At 44.3% G+C, this 19864-nt stretch overlaps 1 protein-coding gene across 6 annotated transcripts in view; it reads left to right on the top strand.

Annotated features, from left to right (window-relative positions):
• The window catches only part of Traf3 (TNF receptor associated factor 3), a 103395-nt gene that overhangs the window by 72368 nt on the left and 11163 nt on the right, over positions 1–19864 (top strand). For 5 of the 6 annotated variants that reach the window (XM_057782415.1, XM_057782417.1, XM_057782416.1 and 2 more), the window contains 8 exons: positions 27–285; positions 1463–1514; positions 5488–5592; positions 6961–7128; positions 11354–11434; positions 13847–13921; positions 15339–15431; positions 19387–19527. In XM_057782415.1, coding sequence (XP_057638398.1) covers positions 44–285; positions 1463–1514; positions 5488–5592; positions 6961–7128; positions 11354–11434; positions 13847–13921; positions 15339–15431; positions 19387–19527 — 957 coding nt within the window. In that variant the 5' untranslated portion in view covers positions 27–43. The remainder of the gene's footprint in view (positions 1–26; positions 286–1462; positions 1515–5487; positions 5593–6960; positions 7129–11353; positions 11435–13846; positions 13922–15338; positions 15432–19386; positions 19528–19864) is intronic. The other variant, XM_057782414.1, reaches the window with a different exon arrangement.

Here is a 19864-nt window from a genome sequence, read left to right as displayed (position 1 = left end):
ACTTATCATTACTTCTCTCCTGGCAGAATTTCTTTTTCCTAAGATGGAGTCAAGCAAAAAGTTGGATGCTGCTGGAGCCCTGCAGCCCAACCCACCTCTCAAACTGCAGCCTGATCGCAGTGCAGGGTCAGTGCTCGTGCCTGAGCAAGGCGGCTACAAGGAGAAGTTTGTGAAGGCAGTGGAAGACAAGTATAAGTGTGAGAAGTGCCGCCTGGTGCTGTGCAACCCGAAGCAGACTGAGTGTGGGCACCGGTTTTGTGAGAGCTGCATGGCTGCCCTGCTCAGGTGGGTGCTGCATATGTCTTCAGGCTGCCTGGCCAGGGCAGCTATACCTATCTTCACCTGTTTCTCTCGAAACCATGAATGCTTTTAAGTCCAACTTAAAGAGGCCTTTAGGGAAACACAGGGAGATCTCATGTCTGAGTTTTCTGAAGCCTCTGTACCTTGCCCTACCTGCCTCACATCCCACCCCCAGGCCTCTTTCCTGAAGTCTCCTATCAGCAATCTGTCCACAAAGCCTTGAGCCCCCATCTGTGTTGCTGTATTGTGCTCAAGAAGTTCATGTTTATGGTGGTGATGCCAAGTGATCATAAGTCCTTAAAATAGAAGCCATGGTAGAGGAAGGTAGGGTCACATGGAGCACAAACAGGTGTAAGTTTGCCTAAGAGGTACACATAGAGCTTGTACCAAGACCCTAGAAGCTCATGAGCTTTGTGGGTTGCTGTGGTAAAATCACAAGGGCGGATTGGAGTTAAAGGACAGAACTTGAATTGGCCAGGGAAGAACTTCATCCTGTAGCTATTGTGTATTTGCCAGGCATTGTGCTTGGCCCTCGGGTCCCTACAGGACATACTACTACACCATCAGTACTCTCAGGACACGTTAGCTTTAAAAGCCCACCCTCTTCCCAACTGGCCACTCACCCCTGGGTGTCTGAAATCAAGACCAAACCCAGTAGCCAGTTTCCTGTGTGCCCCTCACCCTCATCGCATCCCTTTGCCTGCTGAGAGTGGAATGGCAATAGTTGAACTTGGGGTGTCCTAAGGGATAGAGGCAGTTCCCCTGTGCAGGTGCCACTGGCATTTTTATACACAGTGAACTTGTCTGTAGCCCAAGACCAGAATATCAGAAGGCCCTCAGTACCTGTGAGTGCTCTTTCCAGAGGGTCCTCTCTGAGACTCAGCACGACAGCAGGACGTGTCACTTCATGTTAAGTTTTTCCCGTGGGACTGAGCTATTGAATGTAATAGCTTCCTTTTGAAAACTTACCTTTTTTTTTAAAGTTTGGTTCTTTTTCTACTGTGAATTCCTATTTAAGTTAGGTTTTCCATAGTGTCCTGGAGCTCTGCCTGTTGCCGCGAGCTAGAGCAGGTCTGACTGCAAAGGAAGGCATTCTGTGTACCCACTGAGCCTGAGGGAAGGAAGGACTGCTGCTCTAATGTGCTTACTTTGTTTCCTTCAGCTCCTCTAGTCCAAAATGTACAGCGTGCCAAGAAAGCATCATCAAAGACAAGGTACTCGTATCTATTTTATTTCCTTTCTTCAGACAGAGGCTTACTGTGTGGTCCAGGCCCCAAACCTAATGATCTTGCCCCAGCTTCTGAGTGCAGGGGTGTGCAACCATGCTGGGCTTTTTGGGTGGTTGATACATTTCACATAGCTTGCATTTAGTGCTCTGGAATTTAGCTTAAATTTATTTATTTATTTATTTATTTATTGTTGAGGGGCGGTGCGTGTATGCTATGTTCATGTAGAGGTCAGAGAACAACTTTATGGGATTCTTTCCTTCTATCTTTAATTGGATCCTAGGGATCAAATTCAGGTCGCCAGGTTTGTACAGAAAATAATTGACCTTTTTAATGAAACACCTTTTTACATAGTTTTATTTTTAAAAATATTTATTTATTTATTTATTTATTAATTATGTATACAATATTCTGTCTGTGTCTATGCCTGTAGGCCAGAAGAGGGCACCAGACCCATTACAGATGGTTGTGAGCCACCATGTGGTTGCTGGGAATTGAATTCAGGACCTTTGGTAGAGCAGGCAATGCTCTTAACCTCTGAGCCATCTCTCCAGCCCCTTTACATAGTTTTTGTACAGCGCATTGAAATTCAGTTTTATTTCACTGTTTTTCTTTGTTCGTTTGGTTCGGTCTCAAACTCACAGAGATCTGCCTGCACTGCCACTTCCCAGCTATTTCCCCCTTTTAAGTGGTGCACACCTTTGATCACAGTACTTAAGAGGCAGGTGGGTCTCTGCGAGTTCAAGGTCAGCCTCCTCTACATAGCAAGTTCCAGGACAGCAAGAACTACACAATAAAGAGACTATCTCCAAAAAAAAGTTAATATTTTTGTGGGGAGGTGAGGATAGGAGTCTTGCTTAAGCTAACCTTGAATTCACTTAGTATCTGAGGTCCTGTCTCCATCTCCCAAGTTCTGAGATTACAGATGTGCGCTCCCACACCTAGTTTATGCAGTACTAAGGTACATCCCAGGGCTTCAAGTATTCTTTGCAAGCACAGCACCAACTGAATTAGATCTCTGGTCCCTTGGGTTTTGTGTTTGGGGTTTTTTGTTTTGTTTTGTTTTTGAGACAGGGTTTTACTATGCAGCCCTGGCTGGCTTTGAGCTTGTAGAGATCTATATCTACCCGCTTCTGCTTACATGTGGCAAGTCCCTTGGGTTTTTTTTCCCCTCCCTCACTCCCTTCCTTCTTTCCTTTCTTCTTCCATCCATCCTTCTTTCTTTTCTTTCTTCTGTTTTGTTTTGGGGGACTGGTAGCCATCCAGTGTAACCCATCCTGGCCTGAAACTCATGGCAGTCCTCCTGCCTCAGCCTCCTAGGATTGCAGTCATGTGCCATAATACTCAACACTTAGGTTTTTTTTTTGTTTGTTTGTTTTTTTGTTTTTCGAGACAGGGTTTCTCTGTGGTTTTGGAACCTGTCCTGGAACTAGCTCTTGTAGACCAGGCTGGTCTCGAACTCACAGAGATCCCCCTGCCTCTGCCTCCCAAGTGCTGGGATTAAAGGCGTGCGCCACCACTGCCCGGCCAACACTTAGTTTTGACAGTGGTGCAGCAGACTCCAAGGCCTGATGTGTGTTATGTGAGTGCCTGGACAGACTAGGAATAGGGCATCATTCAGGCACATGTGTCCATCTTCTGTTACAATTCCTGCGAGGCACTCTCCCCTGAGCCAGTCCCACCTGTGTACTCCATGGGAAGGTGTGTGAGGAGTGTTGAGGTGCCTGTTACGGCGGTGGCTGGCTGTGGTCAGATCATTGCTGTCCTGGTAACTTTCTTCTCATGCAGTTTACACTCAACTTGGACGCTAACTTTTACCTTCAAACATGCCAGTGGGGAGTGTGGGCTTTGAGTTTGTCCTTGCTCCCCTTCACTAGTGTCTTGAAGTGCTGAGACAGTGAATGAGATCACTGTACAGTTAGAGAGTGGGTACCACTGAGGCTCTCCCCTGTCTTCTTCCTGAACCCAGTCCCTCTCCTTTTCTCTTGCACATGGCCACCCACATAATACTAAGCCATTCCAAGCACATTTGTAGCTTGAACCAACTAACTCTTAAGGACTTAAATGTCAATAAAATGTGTATGATTCCAATATTCTGATTAATGAGCCTAATAGTTTTTAATGTAGGCTATTAAATCCAACAGTAAGAGCCTTGCTCTGGGATTTCCTGTCAAAAGCATTTGCAAGTGCCAGACTTGTTGGTCAGGGCAGCCCAGCTGAGGCAGCTGACCACAGGGCCCCTGAGCTCTAGGGAGAAGGGTCTCTAATGGAACTTGTTCTGGATAGTTAGAAAGGGAGTTAGCCAACCATCCCTGCTTTTCTTAGCACATTAGCATGTCTCTGCTGCTGAAGACTCTAGCCACTTGTCAGTCACTTACCCAACTCTTCTCTTTTCCCCTCCCCTCCCCTCCCCTCCCCTCCCTCCCTTCCCTCCCTTACTTTTTTTCTTTTGTGAGACAAGGTTTCTCTGTGTAACCCAGTCTGTCCAAGAACTCACTCTGTAGACCAGGCTGGCCTTGAACTCAGATCCGTCTGCCTCTTCCTCCCAAGTGCTGGGGTTAAAGGCATACACCACCGAGCCTGGCTTTTACCCCATTCCTTTTCCTAACATGGCAGCTGGCCTACCTTGTTCACATGTATTGACAATTGTGACTGAGAGAAAGATGTTAAAGCCACAAGTTAAGGTGACTGTTTTTAGTATCTGTTTCATTTACAGTTATGATCCTTATTTCTCTCCTCCCCTTCACTCCCCTTCTCTTCTCTTTTTGTCCTGAAACAGGTTCTCTACATAGTCCCTGCAGTCCTGAAGCTCAGTGTGGGGACCAGGCTGACCTCAAGCACACCTCTTGCCTCTGTCTCCCAAGTGTTATGATTAGAGGGGTGCACTACCACTCAGAACTTCCATCTTAGTTTTTGAAACTGGATCTGTTACTGACCCCTGGAGCATTCTGATTGGGTAGAATAGCTGGCCCTTAAGCTCCAAATCCTGTCTCTGCCTCCCCAGCACTGGGTTTATAGGTACACACCAACATGCTTGAATCTATGTCAGCATCCCTACTCATGCTTGTACAAAAGCACAGGGGTGGCTGAGTCATCTCGTTTTTAAACTTCACCAGCTACTGATGCTGTCTCTGCCTGGAAGTTTGGAGAAGGCATATTAAGTGCCCTGTCTTCCTATCACAGATAATTGACAGGGGGGAGTTGTCTCAGAAATGCCTGAGGACCAAGATGCTGAAGACTCTTGTTAGAGACAGATTGCTTGTTTTCTACAGGAAAATAAAATTAAAGGCAAGCAGGTGGTTCATTTCCAGGAAAATAGTTCAGTACTAGCTCATCCTTGTGGCACATGTTTAAAGCTAATTTGGGCCTAAGATGTGGCTCTGTGGTGGAGTGTTTCCTTAGCATGTGCAAGGGCCTGGTAGTCCTTCCTCTCTGGAGAAAAAAAAAAAAGCATGATTTAGAAAAAACTGAGTTACAAGCAGCATACACTAAGAAGGAACCAAAATTATTTCACAAGTTGTCTCAAAACATTATCTCCACAACTGTTGGTCTGATTCTGACAAGCTTTTTGTATACCGTGTTGAGTTACCAGCCTGTCGCCACATCCTTTGGCAGGCAGTGCGCCTTCAGGACCATCCACTGCTTATTGGCTGGGAGCGTGAGCCTGCCCTGTCTTGAGGCTGTGTCAGTACTCAAGGACCATAATGCTCCAAAATGTCTTTACCCAACATGCCTTCTAATTTACTTAATAAAAGGTAGTGGCTAAAGTTATAGGAGTTAAATGGTGTCTCTTAGTGGGGCCGGCCCCTTCATTGTACTTACAGAAATTAAGACGGTCCTTAATGCTTCCTGAGGCCCACTTAAGAGTTGCTCTTAGCATTTTTAGAGTGGTTTTTACCTTGTCCAATGGCAACATATGAAGATTAAGAAGTATTAATCCTCTAACTACCTTTCAATTCAGGTGTTTAAAGATAATTGCTGTAAGAGAGAGATCCTGGCCCTTCAGATCTACTGTAGGAATGAAGGCAGAGGTTGTGCCGAGCAACTGACTCTGGGGCATCTGCTGGTGAGTACCCAAGTAACCCCAGAACCAGAGGCGTGCCTGACCAGGGCGGCGGAACACAGTGTGCACCGTGGTGCTCTGGTTACTGCATTCTTTTCAAACGAAACCTTGTAAGAGAGTGTCCAGTCCCTAGGACATAAAGTGTCATTTCTCATGACATAGCGAATTGTCGTCCTCTCCCCTACTTAGAATAAAGAGATTGGAGTTGGGTTTCAATTTTTTTTAAAAAGCTTATTGTCATTTGATAGTTTGATACACATATACAAGATTGTCTTGATCATATTCAGCCCCAGTACCTTTGTCAATTCTTTTTTTTTTTTTTTTTAATATTTTTTATAGCCGGGCGGTGGTGGCGCACGCCTTTAATCCCAGCACTTGGGAGGCAGAGGCAGGCGGATCTCTGTGAGTTCGAGACCAGCCTGGTCTACAAGAGCTAGTTCCAGGACAGGCTCCAAAAAATATATATATATTTTTTTTTATACTTTATTTAACTTTATTTTATGTGCATTGGTGTGAAGGTGTCAGATCCCCTGCAGCTGGATCTTCAGACAGTTGTGAGCTGCCATGTGGGTGCTGAGAATTGAACCCAGGTCCTCTGGAAGAGCAGTCAGTGCTCTTAACCACTGAGCCATCTCTCCAACCCCCAGGTTTTAATTTTTAAAGACACTTTATAACTTTACTTCTACCATGAAATTTCATGTAACTTAAGGTTGCTTTTTTTAATTTGTGTATTTTATTCAGAGTGAATAATTGAATAAGAATAAAGGATTTAAAGGGTTAATGTCTTCTCTGTGTGTGTGTATGTGTGTATGGTGGTGGTGGTTTTGTGGGAGGAGAGGTTGACACAAGTTTTACTCTATAGTCCAGGGTGTGTGTGTAGTTTTTGACACTGGTTTTGATATACATATACATGTATATTTATGTATGTATACATATATACATATAAACACACAGACAACACATGTATATCAATTACACACACACACACACACATATATATCAATTATACACACACACAGTTCAGGCTAACCTTGAACTCGGGATCCTCCTGTTCCCGTCTCAGCCAGTTCTGCTAGTATGACAGCTCAGGTCTACATCATCACATCTGGCTAAAATAGTTCTTAACAGAGACACCCCCACTCTCCAGTTCTGGTAACAGAGAGAACAAGTGCATGGTCCCTTACTCACATATGTGTTGAGGAAATATAAGGTTCACACAGTGAGCCTGTGTCTCTTGTGCTTGCCGTTCTGCTGCATAGAACTGTCCTTGTTGCAGGGTCATAGCATCTGCAAGACCTCACTATATGGCAGTTACAGTTTGCCGCTTCACACTTAGTTTTTGCCAGTTAAGAACTTTGGTTTGTTCTACAGGTGCATCTAAAAAATGAATGCCAGTTTGAGGAGCTTCCCTGTCTTCGTGCCGACTGCAAAGAAAAAGTATTGAGGAAAGACTTGCGGGATCATGTGGAAAAGGCCTGTAAATACCGAGAGGCCACATGCAATCACTGCAAGAGTCAAGTTCCCATGATCACACTGCAGGTGCGATGTTGCCTGTTCATGTCCCTTCTGCTCAGCTCAGGTGCACTTCCTCTGCAGAGATGACGATTCTAACAAGGATAAAAAGAAAGGATTAAATAGCAATTTTCATCTAACTTTATTTCAGAGTAAAGCTGTATTTGTTTTGCCTATTTTGATTTATATAATTAACACTTTCCGTTGCCTTGATTGACTCACTTGAGATGTCAAAAAAATGAAGAACGATGATTCAGAAAAGGTAGAATTTGTAACTTGTCCCAAAGAATAGCCTCAAATTTTAATGCAGTGCTTATCTTCTCACAGCTGTATGACACAACCATCACTTACAACAGGCTCATTTATCCTGCAGTATCACAGGCAGCTGTGTCTCGGGAGAGACGAGGGTTCAGATGTTTTCCTGCCTTTTTGTTTTGGCATGGTCTGTTCTGTGTATGCAATGGAATCATCATTTCTGTGAGAAAGATTGAGGGTAGAGGACCAGCATGAAAATCAGTCATTCATCAAGCAATCTTTGGTTGTGTGCCTACTGTATACCATGCCATTCCAGGACATGGACTACTTGCAGGTTGATCAGAACTGGGGACCCTGGCCAGGTATTGCTGAGAGGCCAACAGGAAGGGACTACTCTTGGTGGTGGTGCCAGGGTCATCAGAAGGGGGACTCTTGGGGTACAGCCATGGTACAAGGGCCATTGCTGAGTTTCTAGTGTCTGTCATGTAACATGTCATGGCCACCATGTTAGGAGAATGTCCTATCCTATGACATGAGATGTGTTTTGCTCTGCTGTCTCGGTATTCGCTTCCATCACTAGTCAGGCCTGAGTCTGGGCCTCATTTTATCTGAACATCTTTTACTTGTAGAATACCATAGACATTTCCAGTTACTAAAAGCTTTTAAGGACTATATCTTCTCCTTTGGAAAGTAGCATTAGAATGTGTCATAATTGAGCAGTTCATCTAGTAACAAACTTCCAGTGAGTGAGACACTGTCCAGGCTGTACACATGTTAATACACTGCTGTCAGAGTTACACTTTGCTCCTTGCAGAGATCAGTTACTTGAGAGTAGAACCAAGTAGTTTTCCTTTGAGAAGGAACTGAATATATGCTGGTTAGATAACACATAAGCAGCCACCTCTGAACAGCAGGCGAGGCTGCAAGAGTCAGAAGAGCACATGGTTAACCATGTGTTGATGGCAAAGGGGCTGACTTGAAGTTTCTATCCTTAGTCTGCAATCTGAGAAAGTAGATATGACAAGTACTGTGACCATGATGTATACAAAACACCAATAAGGGAGGGCCAGGAAAGGCCAATGAAGAAGCAGCGCTTATTTCATTTGAATTTTTAATCAGCAGCCACAGATGGAAAGCAGTTGAGATCTGAATTTTGCAAAGAAATGACTGTTCATTGTAAATCTCTGGAGGCCTTCATGGTGGAAACTAGCTGCGGCTCCTTTAACAGTGTTACTAGTGTCTCTGCTATTGCTTTCATTTTGTTTTGTGTTACTCAGGATAAAACTCAGGGCCTCAGAGACCACTTTTTTTTTTTAATCTTTTAAAGACACAGTCTGGCATTCCCTGAAAGTACCACTCATTTAGGCTGGCCTTAAATTTGGCATCCTCCCACCTTGGCCTTCTCAGTAATCACCAGCATGTGGCACCCCATTGGCCTTTCACTTTCATTTTTGTTTTGAAATAGGTTCTTTTATAAAAGCCCAGGCTGATCTTAAATTTACTGGATACCTGAGGATCACCTTGAACTCCTGCTCTGTCTCTGTTGAGGTGGCTGTTCCCGAGTCCTTGCCTCTCTAAGGATGCAGTCATGAGAGTGAGGGCTTGTCCTTATTAACTAATGACAGCTGCAGATCCAATAAGGTCCCATTTAGAACTTCTGAATGAACGTGGGCAGTATTGTGGGAGGGCACTGTTCAGTCAGTATTATGGGTTGAAGTCCTGAACAGGCAATTCAATAAAAAGAACTATCCATGATTAATAAGAGGAAACACACCAATTCACAATGCCTGAGCTGCAGAACTCCCACATTGTATCCCTTCCATTAGACTGTCATAGATTAAAAAGCTTGATAGAATTGGTAAAGTGCAGGAATATGCTTTCTTTGATAATGACATTTCAGATTGGGGTCAGGTTATTGGAGAGCAGTTTGACAACAGTTCATCAAAATCTAACTTAAACATGTGCATCCTTTGATGCTTTTAAAACCTTCCTGCCAGGCAGCGGTGGTGCACGCCTTTAATCCCAACGTTCAGGAGGCAGAGGCAGGTGCATCTCTGTGAATTTGAGGCCAACCTGGTTTATACAGAGCGAGTTCTAGGACAACCAGGGCTACACATAGAAATCCCGTCTCCTGATACTCATGAGCATGAGTGTGCAAAAGTACACACAAAGATACTGAGTGTTCTGCCTCATTGACCTCCCAGTCATCCTGCCGGCTCCTCCTCCCCTCCTCTCAGCCCTACTTTCCCTTACCTTCTCCAGTGCTATCTTGCTTTTTTCTCTCCATGATGCTTATTTGATGAGGCACAGGCAGGTGTCCAGCCCAAAGAATGAAAATGGGAGTGTGTGAGTTCAGAGAGCATAGAGAGCACCTATGGTTCCTTTACCATGTCTCAGAGTCCCAGCCTCGCTCTGTAGACTCCTGACCTCGGCTCTTGGGAGAGTACTGTGGCCCCACTTGATTCACAAGGCTAGTTACTGGGTTTCCTCTGAAATGTGCAGAATGCCTTGACTTTGTGGTTCTTAAAAACTCCAGATCCATGCAAACCCCACATGCAGGGTCCTTGAGCAAGCTGTTCCTTGAGGGAGAGCTATGACCAGATTCTCCCTGTCCAGCTCTTCTAGTCAATATGGAACGATAATAGACCATATTCAGAGGGGCTCTGAGACAGTAGACCTGCTTACCGCATACCATATCCAGAGGGGCTCTGAGACAGTAGACCTGCTTACCATATACCTATCCAGAGGGGCTTTGAGACAGTAGACTTGTTTACCATATACCTATCCAGAGGGGCTCTGAGACAGTAGACTTGTTTACCACATACCATATCCAGAGGAGCTCTGAGACAGTAGACTTGTTTACCACATACCATATTCAGAGGGGCTTTGAGACAGTAGACCTGCTTACCACATACCTATCCAGAGGAGCTCTGAGATCCAGCTCAGGAGCAGAGCAGCTTAAACTTGTAGGGTTCACACCTAGAAGGCCCAGACTTTTAAATTCCCACAAGATTGAGCCTGGTGCCCTCCTCAGGTCAGTGTCCTCTGTTAAACAATTACTTCCAGCCAGTTGTTGGTGGTGCACACCTTTAATCCCAGCACTTGGGAGGCAGAGACAGGCTGAACTCCGTGAGTTCAGGGCCCGACTGGTCTATACAGCTAGTTCCAGGACAGCCAGGACTGATACACAGAAAAACCCTATCTTGAAAAAACAAACAAAACCAATAAATAAATAAATAAATGGCATGTGCTTCCCTTGTATGGGGTACTGTTTTGACCCTGTACCTGCCTAGCTAGACTGAAAAGTGCTGGAACAAGAGCCATGGTCCGTTAATCTACCTAAAGACAAATGTCACTGAAGGCCAAGGAACTAGAAAACCTACTGAGACCTGGAAGTGTCCAAGGACCCTGGAAGAACTGAGCAACCTTACTCAGCAGTAGTTGCTGTACTGGCACTTCTGTCTCTGCCTTCGCCTTTCTCGGGCCCTTGGGTTTGATAACCTCAACGGAGTTCTTGCCCTTGCATTTTTATGTACAGGTGCCCCTCACATTGAGATTAACAGTTCTAATCATGCCATTTCAATAGGGCCTAGACCAAAATTTATCCATACTTGTGCACTAAAGATAATGTAGACAAAATTTCAGGACAGCATCCTGGAGGCTATTAGAGAGGTGTCTTGTCCAGACTCCAGACTGAAAGGCCAGAGGAAAATCTGAGCATGGGCATTTGACCAGCCCCACATTGTCCATAGGAGCCTCCACCTGAGATCTGTTGGGGAGGGAGCTGGCATTAGGATGTCACCATCATTGTACTCCACAACTTCTCTCTGAGTCACATCTGACCTGATGTCACAAGGTCCTAGACACTCATGCTGTGATGAGTGTGACGTGGTAATGGTAGGCATAATTTCCTTTGCGTCTCAGTTGGAGAGCTGTGGACACTGAGAAAGATGAGCTTTGCTGGCCCACACTTGAAGCACTTCCTTTTTCTTTGTAGAAACACGAAGACAATGATTGTCCCTGTGTGGTGGTGTCCTGCCCTCATAAGTGCAGCGTCCAGACTCTTCTGAGAAGTGAGGTAAGGCACAGCCAGGGCTCAGGCAAAGCCCTGGGACATTGGGTCCCATGTACTGTAGGCCCCACTCTTCCTGAGTCAAGGGCATCTATATAGTCCTCATTGATGGTCGACTGTGGTAATGTGTGTAACAAGAAAGACAAAACCAACAGGAAGTTTTTAGGAGTCAGAAGCAAAAAACAGAAAGCTACAAAAAGGTAAATTCAGGATTAAAAAGACTAAGAATTGAAAAAAAATGTGAAGAATCTACAAATGTAAGTAAAGATGGTTTTTCAAGTTTTTTAAAGCACTGTTTTTAAATCTGTACTGAATTTCTGTAAGATTGCCTCAAAAAAGTGAATGGTTTTAGACCTTCTAAAACCATTTGGCCACCTCATGGGCAGGGTCAGTGCTGGAGGGGTGTAGATACTAAGTGGAGGGGCGTCCACATTTGAGACCATCCCTAAGGGCACATGTGAGGAATCCCAGCAACTATACATTGCACTCTGCCCAGGTACTTCTGTAACGTGGGTAGATTTTTATCATTAATTTTATTTGATCTGTCCTTATGGATAGATCCACGTGGAAAATTCTAGGGATCCTAACACTTTTACATATGACCTGACCTGGAGCCCCATGGTTGCTTAGTATCTGAGGCTCTGATCTTTGGTGCGTCTTGAGGCTTCTCCAGCAGCCTGGCAATTGGAGGAAGGCAGCCTAGAAACCCTAGTTCATGTGGGCCTAGTGCTAGGGGCACTAGGAGATCTGGGAAGACCCTGAGAGCCATGCTCACCTAGGTATATCCTCCCAGGACAATGGTGGGTAAGGTTGGTGTCAGGCCTCTGGGAGGACCTCGGGGAAGCACAAATAAATTCTCCATGCTGGACCACTGGAAGATCCTTCTGTTAACGTCTGGAGAGTCTAACTGCTAAAATGATCCCCAGAATTTATAAGCCTCACTTCATTTCTGTCTGCTCAGAGCTCTGAATTAAGATGAAAAATAGCCTCCAAGTTACTTTTATTTCAAAATAAAATTTTAAGCCACATTTCTCTTGGTTTCAGTGAAAGGAGGTGTGGGCTATGCATTAGTCTCACTTCTGTTCCACAGCTCCTGTAAATTCCTGAGAGCTCCAAGTGTGCCTATAATAAAAACAGGTTAGGAGGGCAGGACAGTGAGTTTATAGTAGAGATAGCTTGTCAGAACAGTGTGCCCTGGCTGTAGCATTGGACGTGATAGCTGGTCACGACTGTAATTGTAACAGTGGCCCTGAAAGAATGTCACACCTTGAAGTTTTAAACTGGCCCACGTTGACCTGCCTGTGGGGCCTTCTGGGTACTTCCTCCGAGTCCAGCCCAGAGTCCAGTCCTGACTGAGCTCAGGGAAACTGCAAGCACGCTAGGCTGCTGCTCTTCATGACAGCCTAACTCACGGGCCCTTTTCGGTATGGTTGGTTGTGGTGGGGGCCTCAAGGCTCTTTTCCAGGTTGCCTTTCTTCAGAGCTGTTGTGAAAGGGCCGATGATCAGAGGAAGAACGGATCCCTGTTTGTCCTTCATTCCTAAATACTGAACATAGAAAATAATCACCTTGGTCCTTACAGACCGAGGAAAATTCCAAAACTACACAAACCTGCACCTACCATATCTGCACAGGCGATGCAGAGTAGAGCTATGAGAAGAAGGCAGCAGGCATACAGGAACTGTGTTCCAGCTGACACACGTCTGTCCTTAGTATACATCTTTTCAGTTCCCTTGTCTCTTGCTTGGGGCATCCTGGAGCTAAACTAGAGGCTGTCTTCTCTCAGGATAGATTTTCCAGGCACTCCTAATTTTCCATGTGTCAGTTAGAGGAGACAGCATAAGATTCCTGTTGTTAGAATGGGATCCTTGAAAAGCTTATGAGCCTCTGAACATGCCAGGGGAAAAAGGCTTTTCAGATGAAGGAGTGAACTCACCTCCATCCATCTCAAGTATTACTAGTAATGGTTCAGTGTGTGAGCTTGCTTTGAAAACGGGTTTATTTTTGTGTACTGTATAGTAGGTGTGTGACCCAGTTGCATCCCAAATGCTTTCTGACTTTTTGTGTTTCATACAGTTTTTGTTAATAGTCTTTAAATGTGCATTTCAGTTTTTTTTCTTTCTTTTTTAATTCTGGCACTTCAGACGGCATGTCACAGTTTGAACAATTCATTCTAAAGAAATTGGAAGTTTAAGAACTGTTACAGTGAATGTATTTATGTATATTGGTGTGTATACGTGTATACTTGTGATGAAACTGTATTTTACTGCCTGAAGTCCAGCAAGCAGATGATGCGTACACACCTGCACTGATAAAGACCTTCTTAGCAGTACAGCCTGGATGCTCTCTGTGCCCTGATATGTTTGAACATTTTCATGCAAACGTTTGTGTCACAACTCACGTCTCTTTCCCGTTGCAGTTGAGTGCACACTTGTCAGAGTGTGTCAATGCCCCCAGCACCTGTAGTTTTAAGCGCTATGGCTGCGTTTTTCAGGTCAGTATCCAACATTTGTCCTTCCCAGTTACTGACATTCTGCCATTGAAGAAAGTTCTCATAATAATATTTTAACATTTGAGTTCTCACTCTTTAGTCTTTGTCATGAAACCGGATCACCCTGCTGCATGGGTGAAACAAGCCATACATGCAGCAGGGGTGGATGCTCACTTGCCAGGCCAGGGATTTTGAGACTCAGATGGAGCAGCATGGGAAGTCAATGTGCCCGAAGGACTGCTGCCTCCCAGACGGCTCCCGGTAGTGAGAAAGCAGTGACATTTGGTGGAGTTTCTGTGGCAATTGTAACTATTTGTTACCTGAGTATAAGTGAGTGTTAAACTGGATGTAGCTTTGACATTGCTTGTCAGCCCTTAGGTGTAAGAATCACACATGGGTGTCTGTAATGCTTTTTCCCGTGTGTGCTGACTCTTACCCCTGCCAGCCTGTAGAAAGACCTACTTCCTGGGAAACAGGGTTTGTGTCAGAAACCTGCATATGGTTTTCTGTTCGTTTTTAAAAAACATACCTGAGTATTTCTACCAAAAGGCAAAATATGTTACAAAGAAAGTGTCTAAATTTAGCTATATGTATTAATAGCGCATTGTTGTGGAGCTGGTACGGAGGCAGTGAGCAGCATTGCAGGACTTGTTTCTGCGAAGATGAAAAACTGACAATAAGAATGAAGTCTCCCTTACTGTAGTCTAGGAGGCTCCTGCAGCTCCCTGTTCTGTCGTGCGTAGTGCCATCCATCCTCTGTGTGTGTGCGTATGTATGCTGATGTCTGCTGGGCTCAGATCAGCATATATAGAGAGATAGTCTATGTACAGAGTATATGTTTTGGAGATCATAAAAATGCTTTTCCTGATTTCTTAATTTTCTGGTATCAAAACAAATTATAGTCTCAAATTGGTTGTTTCCTTGAATATGCAAAGTACTATTTAAAGTGCTTGCTCTTGGCTTGAATGGTCTGCATCTTATGTACTCTGTAGATTGTTTATGTTTTGTATGTAAATTTCTCAGCACACTCAGCCTGGTGAGGCGGTGCCTTTTTTAATACAATACTGTACCCTAGTTCACTGGACTGCTGTAGCAGCTATACATTCCAGAACGTTCTCTGTATATCTTCATGAAAATGACTTATAAAGAAACAGGATGAATTTCAAATTTAATTCTTTGGTTTTGCAAGTATGCAACATTAATGAGAAGCCCTAGGGAGAACTTGAGGGAGGAGTATGAACTTGAGGTTAGCTCTGCAGCATCGCAGGCTCTTGGCGTGCTCCCTGCACTGTAGCCTAGGAGGCCCCGAGTGAGAGCCCCCTTCCCTTCATGTGTAGTCCTGCTTCTAGAGTTGTATGTTAAGTTTTCTGACCTGTAAGTGGAGTGATTGGTTTAGTGTCACCCACGTTTGCTCTTGCAGGGTACAAACCAGCAGATCAAGGCCCATGAGGCCAGCTCCGCAGTACAGCATGTGAATCTGCTGAAGGAGTGGAGCAACTCCCTGGAGAAGAAGGTAGGCATGGAGCTTTTGGCTTTTGTCAGGCTTTATAATTCTTCAGACTCTTTAAACAGGAGATCTGTTTTCTAATTATCATTGGTTTTTGTTTTTGTTTTTTAATGAAAGGACCAGCATGAAGTGATTGTCAGTAGAGTCAGTTCTGTTTTGAATCTTGAGCTACTTTTTTTTTGTTTGTTTTTTGGGTTTTTTTGTTTTGTTTTGTTTGTTATGTTTTCCAAGACAGGGTTTCTCTGTAGCTTTGGAGCCTGTCCTAGAACTAGCTCTTGTAGACCAGGCCTTGAACTCACAGAGATCCGCCTGCCTCTGCCTCCGAGTGCTGGGATTAAAGGCATGTGCCACCACCGCCCAGGGAGTCTTCAGCTTCTCTGTGTAGGTGTTTGCTCCTGTTTAACTGCCAAACAACATGCAGTGCCTGTTTTCCTTCCTTCTCTATTTAATCACTTTGTAGATCACCTTAGCACTGATCTAGGACAAAGATTATTCTAACATCCATACTCTGGTCCTTGGCTCCAAGCCTTCTGAGAAGTAGCCACCCTGTGCAGGTGCATTGCTTCTGACGGCTTTGGCACTGATGAGCATGGCGATTGCTGGTTTAGACTGCTTAACCCCAAATACTGGTTGGCTCCTTACAGAGCAAGTTTGCCAATCCCCACGTGTCTAGTTACTCGTGTTGATGATCTTCAGCTGGGTCTTTTCTAAGACCCAGGGAGGAAAACAAGTTGCCTTCTCCCCATATTTGCAGTTGGGGGAAACACTCCAAGGACTGATAGGAGAAATGGTCATTGGCTCACACTCATCACGGTCATTTACATTCAATACACTGATTAGAACTTGTATCAGGAGGGCATTGAGATGATATCAGGAGGACATTGAGATGATTTAAATGGTTGGTGAAGCTGACATTGGAGTTTTAAGAAGACCTGGGAGTCTTGTGTTAAGTGTTTGATACAAATAAATGTACTTCAGAGTCTAACGCAGTGGTTCTCAACCTTCCCAATACTGTGACCCTTTAATACAGTTCTTCATGTTGTGGTGACCCCCAACCATAAAATTAAATTCCTTGCTACTTCATAACTAATTTTGCTACTGTTAGGATCGTAATGTAAGTATTTTTGGAGATAGAGGTTTGTCAAAGGGGTCACAATGCACAGACTGAGAACTGCTGGTCTAAAGTGACAAAGTAGGAGGTTCTCAAGAGAGCTGGCATGTGCTATGTCTTGGTAAAACTGAAAGGGAGAGGTGAGGACCAGAAAGAACCATGCCCACCAGCAACAGGAGCTGTGCCAGTGCATAGAAAGTTTCTGGTAGCCCAGTCGGTGGCCATCTGGAAACACAATCTTTGCCCTGAGCCCATTAATAGCTACTTAGGAATCTTTTTTCCGTCTTCTTGAAGAAAGTGTTCATTTCTGCTATTAATTACTATATAACCCCAGGATGTCCTGCATCTCACAAGTTCATTTAAAAGGCTCTTCCTTGTACTTAATGACTTAATTATAACCCAGGTGTTGTGGCACAAACCTTTAATCCCAGTCCTTGGGAGGTGGAGGGAGGGAAGGTCAGAAGTTGAAGGTCATCTTTAGCTATAAAATTCAAGGCCAGTCTAGACTCCTTGAGACCCTGTCTCAAAAGGAAAAAAAAATTAGTTTTTTGGTTTGTTTCACTCATTGTGCTGTCACAGCGCGTAGGGTTTAGTGGCTCTGAGGAATGTGGCTCTCCATGACGTCAGCCCAGGAAATGTGGGCCAAGGATGTCTTCAAGATATGGAGGTCTCAAGCCAGGCAGTGGTGGTGCACGCCTTTAATCCCAGCACTCGGGAGGCAGAGGCAGGCAAATCTTTGTGAGTTCAAGGCCAGCCTGGTCCACAAGAGCTAGTTCCAGGACAGGCTCCAAAGCTACAGGAACACCCTGTCTCGAAAAAAAACAAAAAACAAACAAAAAAGATATGGAGGTCTCTTTTTTTTTTACTGACAGGAGAGTGGGTATGTGGTGCTTCTGGAACATGACTGCCTGCTAACCTCAGTGGTAGCCATTTAAGAGGGTACATGAAGGGCTTTGCTCTCTGATGTAAGAGTGGATTCACAGTTCAAGTAAGGGAAACTCCAAAGGGAAGAAAGTAAGACTACTTACTACCATGTGTACATGTTACTGTTAGTTGCTTCTGCTCAATCAATACTTGATTGCTGCAGGAAAATTGGCATTTTTTTTAGAAATAACCATGAGATTCTTGTTAAGAAATGGTGTTTCCACTTGAAGTGAGAATGAGAAAAACCTGGAAATTTTATCTGGCTTTGCCAGATGGGAATGATGGAACAGTAACTTCAGAAGAGTTCTGTAAAACTGCTGTTGCCCTTCTTCATTGGCACAAGTTGGTACTGCAGGAGCTTGTGGTCTTATGTGGTGGGAGAAGGCTGGGAAATTGACAGCTTCATTTACTTATGAGACATGCAGCCTTGGTATGCACCATTTGTTTCCTTTCTGTTTTGTTTTCTTGGTTTTTTGAGATAGGATTTCTCTGTGTAACCTTGGCTTTTCTGGAACTCTGTAGACCAGGCTGGCTTTGAACTCACAGAGATCCACCCTCTTCTGCCTCCCAAGTGTTGGGATTGAAGGTGTGTTGTTGTAGGGAGGCCTGGCCACCCAGCTAGCTTAGACCTGAAATAATCTCATAGGAACTGTATCAATGAAATCACTGCTTGACCCATTAGCTCTAGTTTCTTATTGACTAGCTCTTACATTTAATTTAACCCATCTCCATTAATCTGTGTATTGCCACGTTGCAGTGGCTTCCCAGCAAAGTTTCAGCTGTCTGACTCCGGCAGTGGCTTCCCAGCAAAGTTTCAGCATGTCTGACTCTGGCAGCTCCACGCCGTGTCCATCCCATCCTTCGTGTCCCCCATTCCCCCCACACACACCTAAGTTCTGCCCTATTATCAACAAGCCAAGGCAGTTTCTTTATTCATTAATCAATAGAAGTAACACATAGACAGAAGGACCTCCCACACCAGTGTATGTAGCACACCTGGTTAACTTTAATGAGTTTTTGTGTCTGGGTCTCTTTGGGTGTGAGCTCCACCTGTTTCTTAGAAGTTGATGGACTGGCCAAGGGGAGATGAAGTGCTGTGACAGATAGTGATTGTATGCATAGTGTGATGTTCTGGTGTGCATCTACTAGGAAATGGTTAAAACAAGCTAGTTGATAACCCTTTTTATATGGTGTGAACATTTCAGATCTGTCCTCAGCAGTTTGATATGCTCATTTCATTGTTGGCAGCTGTCACCATCTTGTGCAGCTCTTAGAAACAGTTCTCAAGTGGAAATCTTGTGCCTTTGACCAGTGTCTCCCTCACCTCCTCAGGCCCAGGGCCCCTTCCCTTTGCTTTTGCTACAGCTTTTTGGTTCTAGTTGTGAAAACAGGCAGTATGTCTTTCTGTTCCTGGCCTGTTTCAACCAGTGATACTCTCCAGGGACTAGATGATGATGATGATTATTATTATTATTTCAAATAGAAAGACTATAACAGAAAATACCAAGTACATTGTGGTTTTAGAGCAGGTATGACTTTGTAAGGTCCATTTTTCAGGTATATACTCAGTGCTGTGCAAGCTGGATAAAATAAAACATTGTTTCTTATTATGTGCCCTGGCCAAATCCAGAAGCTGCACTGGTAAAAGATTTGTTTTCAGTGAGCACTTTAAAAACCAGCCCCTTGTTCTGAAATTCAGTTGACCCCTCCCAGGAATTCCTTAGCTGCAGGGAGAGACAGAAACAGCTTGCAGGGTTCCCTGCTAGCTCTCCAGATTTCTACCTTTTTGTATGGAGGAATTTTTCTCCTGGGCTCCTTTTAAAGAGCCAGTAGAAAGCTTATGTTGTGAAAGTTTAATTACTATCATTATTGTTAATTAATATCAAACTACTTTTTGTTAAACTAATTGAAGAATTTCTTTCTCAGGTTTCCTTGCTGCAGAATGAAAGTGTTGAAAAAAACAAAAGCATACAAAGTTTGCACAATCAGATATGTAGCTTTGAAATTGAAATCGAGAGACAAAAGGAGATGCTTCGAAACAATGAATCCAAAATCCTTCATTTGCAGGTGAGCACTCGCCTGGTGGCAGGCAGGCATTACTCCCCGAGTTCCTGGCAGACAGACCCATGGCTTCTCTTGCTTGTGTGAAAACCCAAGGGCAACTTGGGTCAGCATGAACCTACCTAGGAAGCTGATCCAAAACCCTCTTTTGTGTCTTCAACTCATTGGAGAAAGTAAAACTTAAAGCCCTTGTCTTAAAAATTAGCTGTTTCTGGATGGGGTGTAGCTAAGTGGTAGAGCATTTCCCTAGCATGCGCAAGGCCCTCGGTTCCATTTTCCACCACTCCAAAGAGAGAGTCTGTGTAAAATCTGTTTTTACTCCTGTTTAAGATACATTGTTCAT

The sequence above is a fragment of the Chionomys nivalis genome, chromosome 10, assembly GCF_950005125.1.
Source record: "Chionomys nivalis chromosome 10, mChiNiv1.1, whole genome shotgun sequence".
Classification (NCBI taxonomy): Eukaryota; Metazoa; Chordata; class Mammalia; order Rodentia; family Cricetidae; genus Chionomys; species Chionomys nivalis.
Note: the sequence above shows the minus strand (reverse complement) of the source record. Positions and strands in the feature narration are given on the sequence as shown.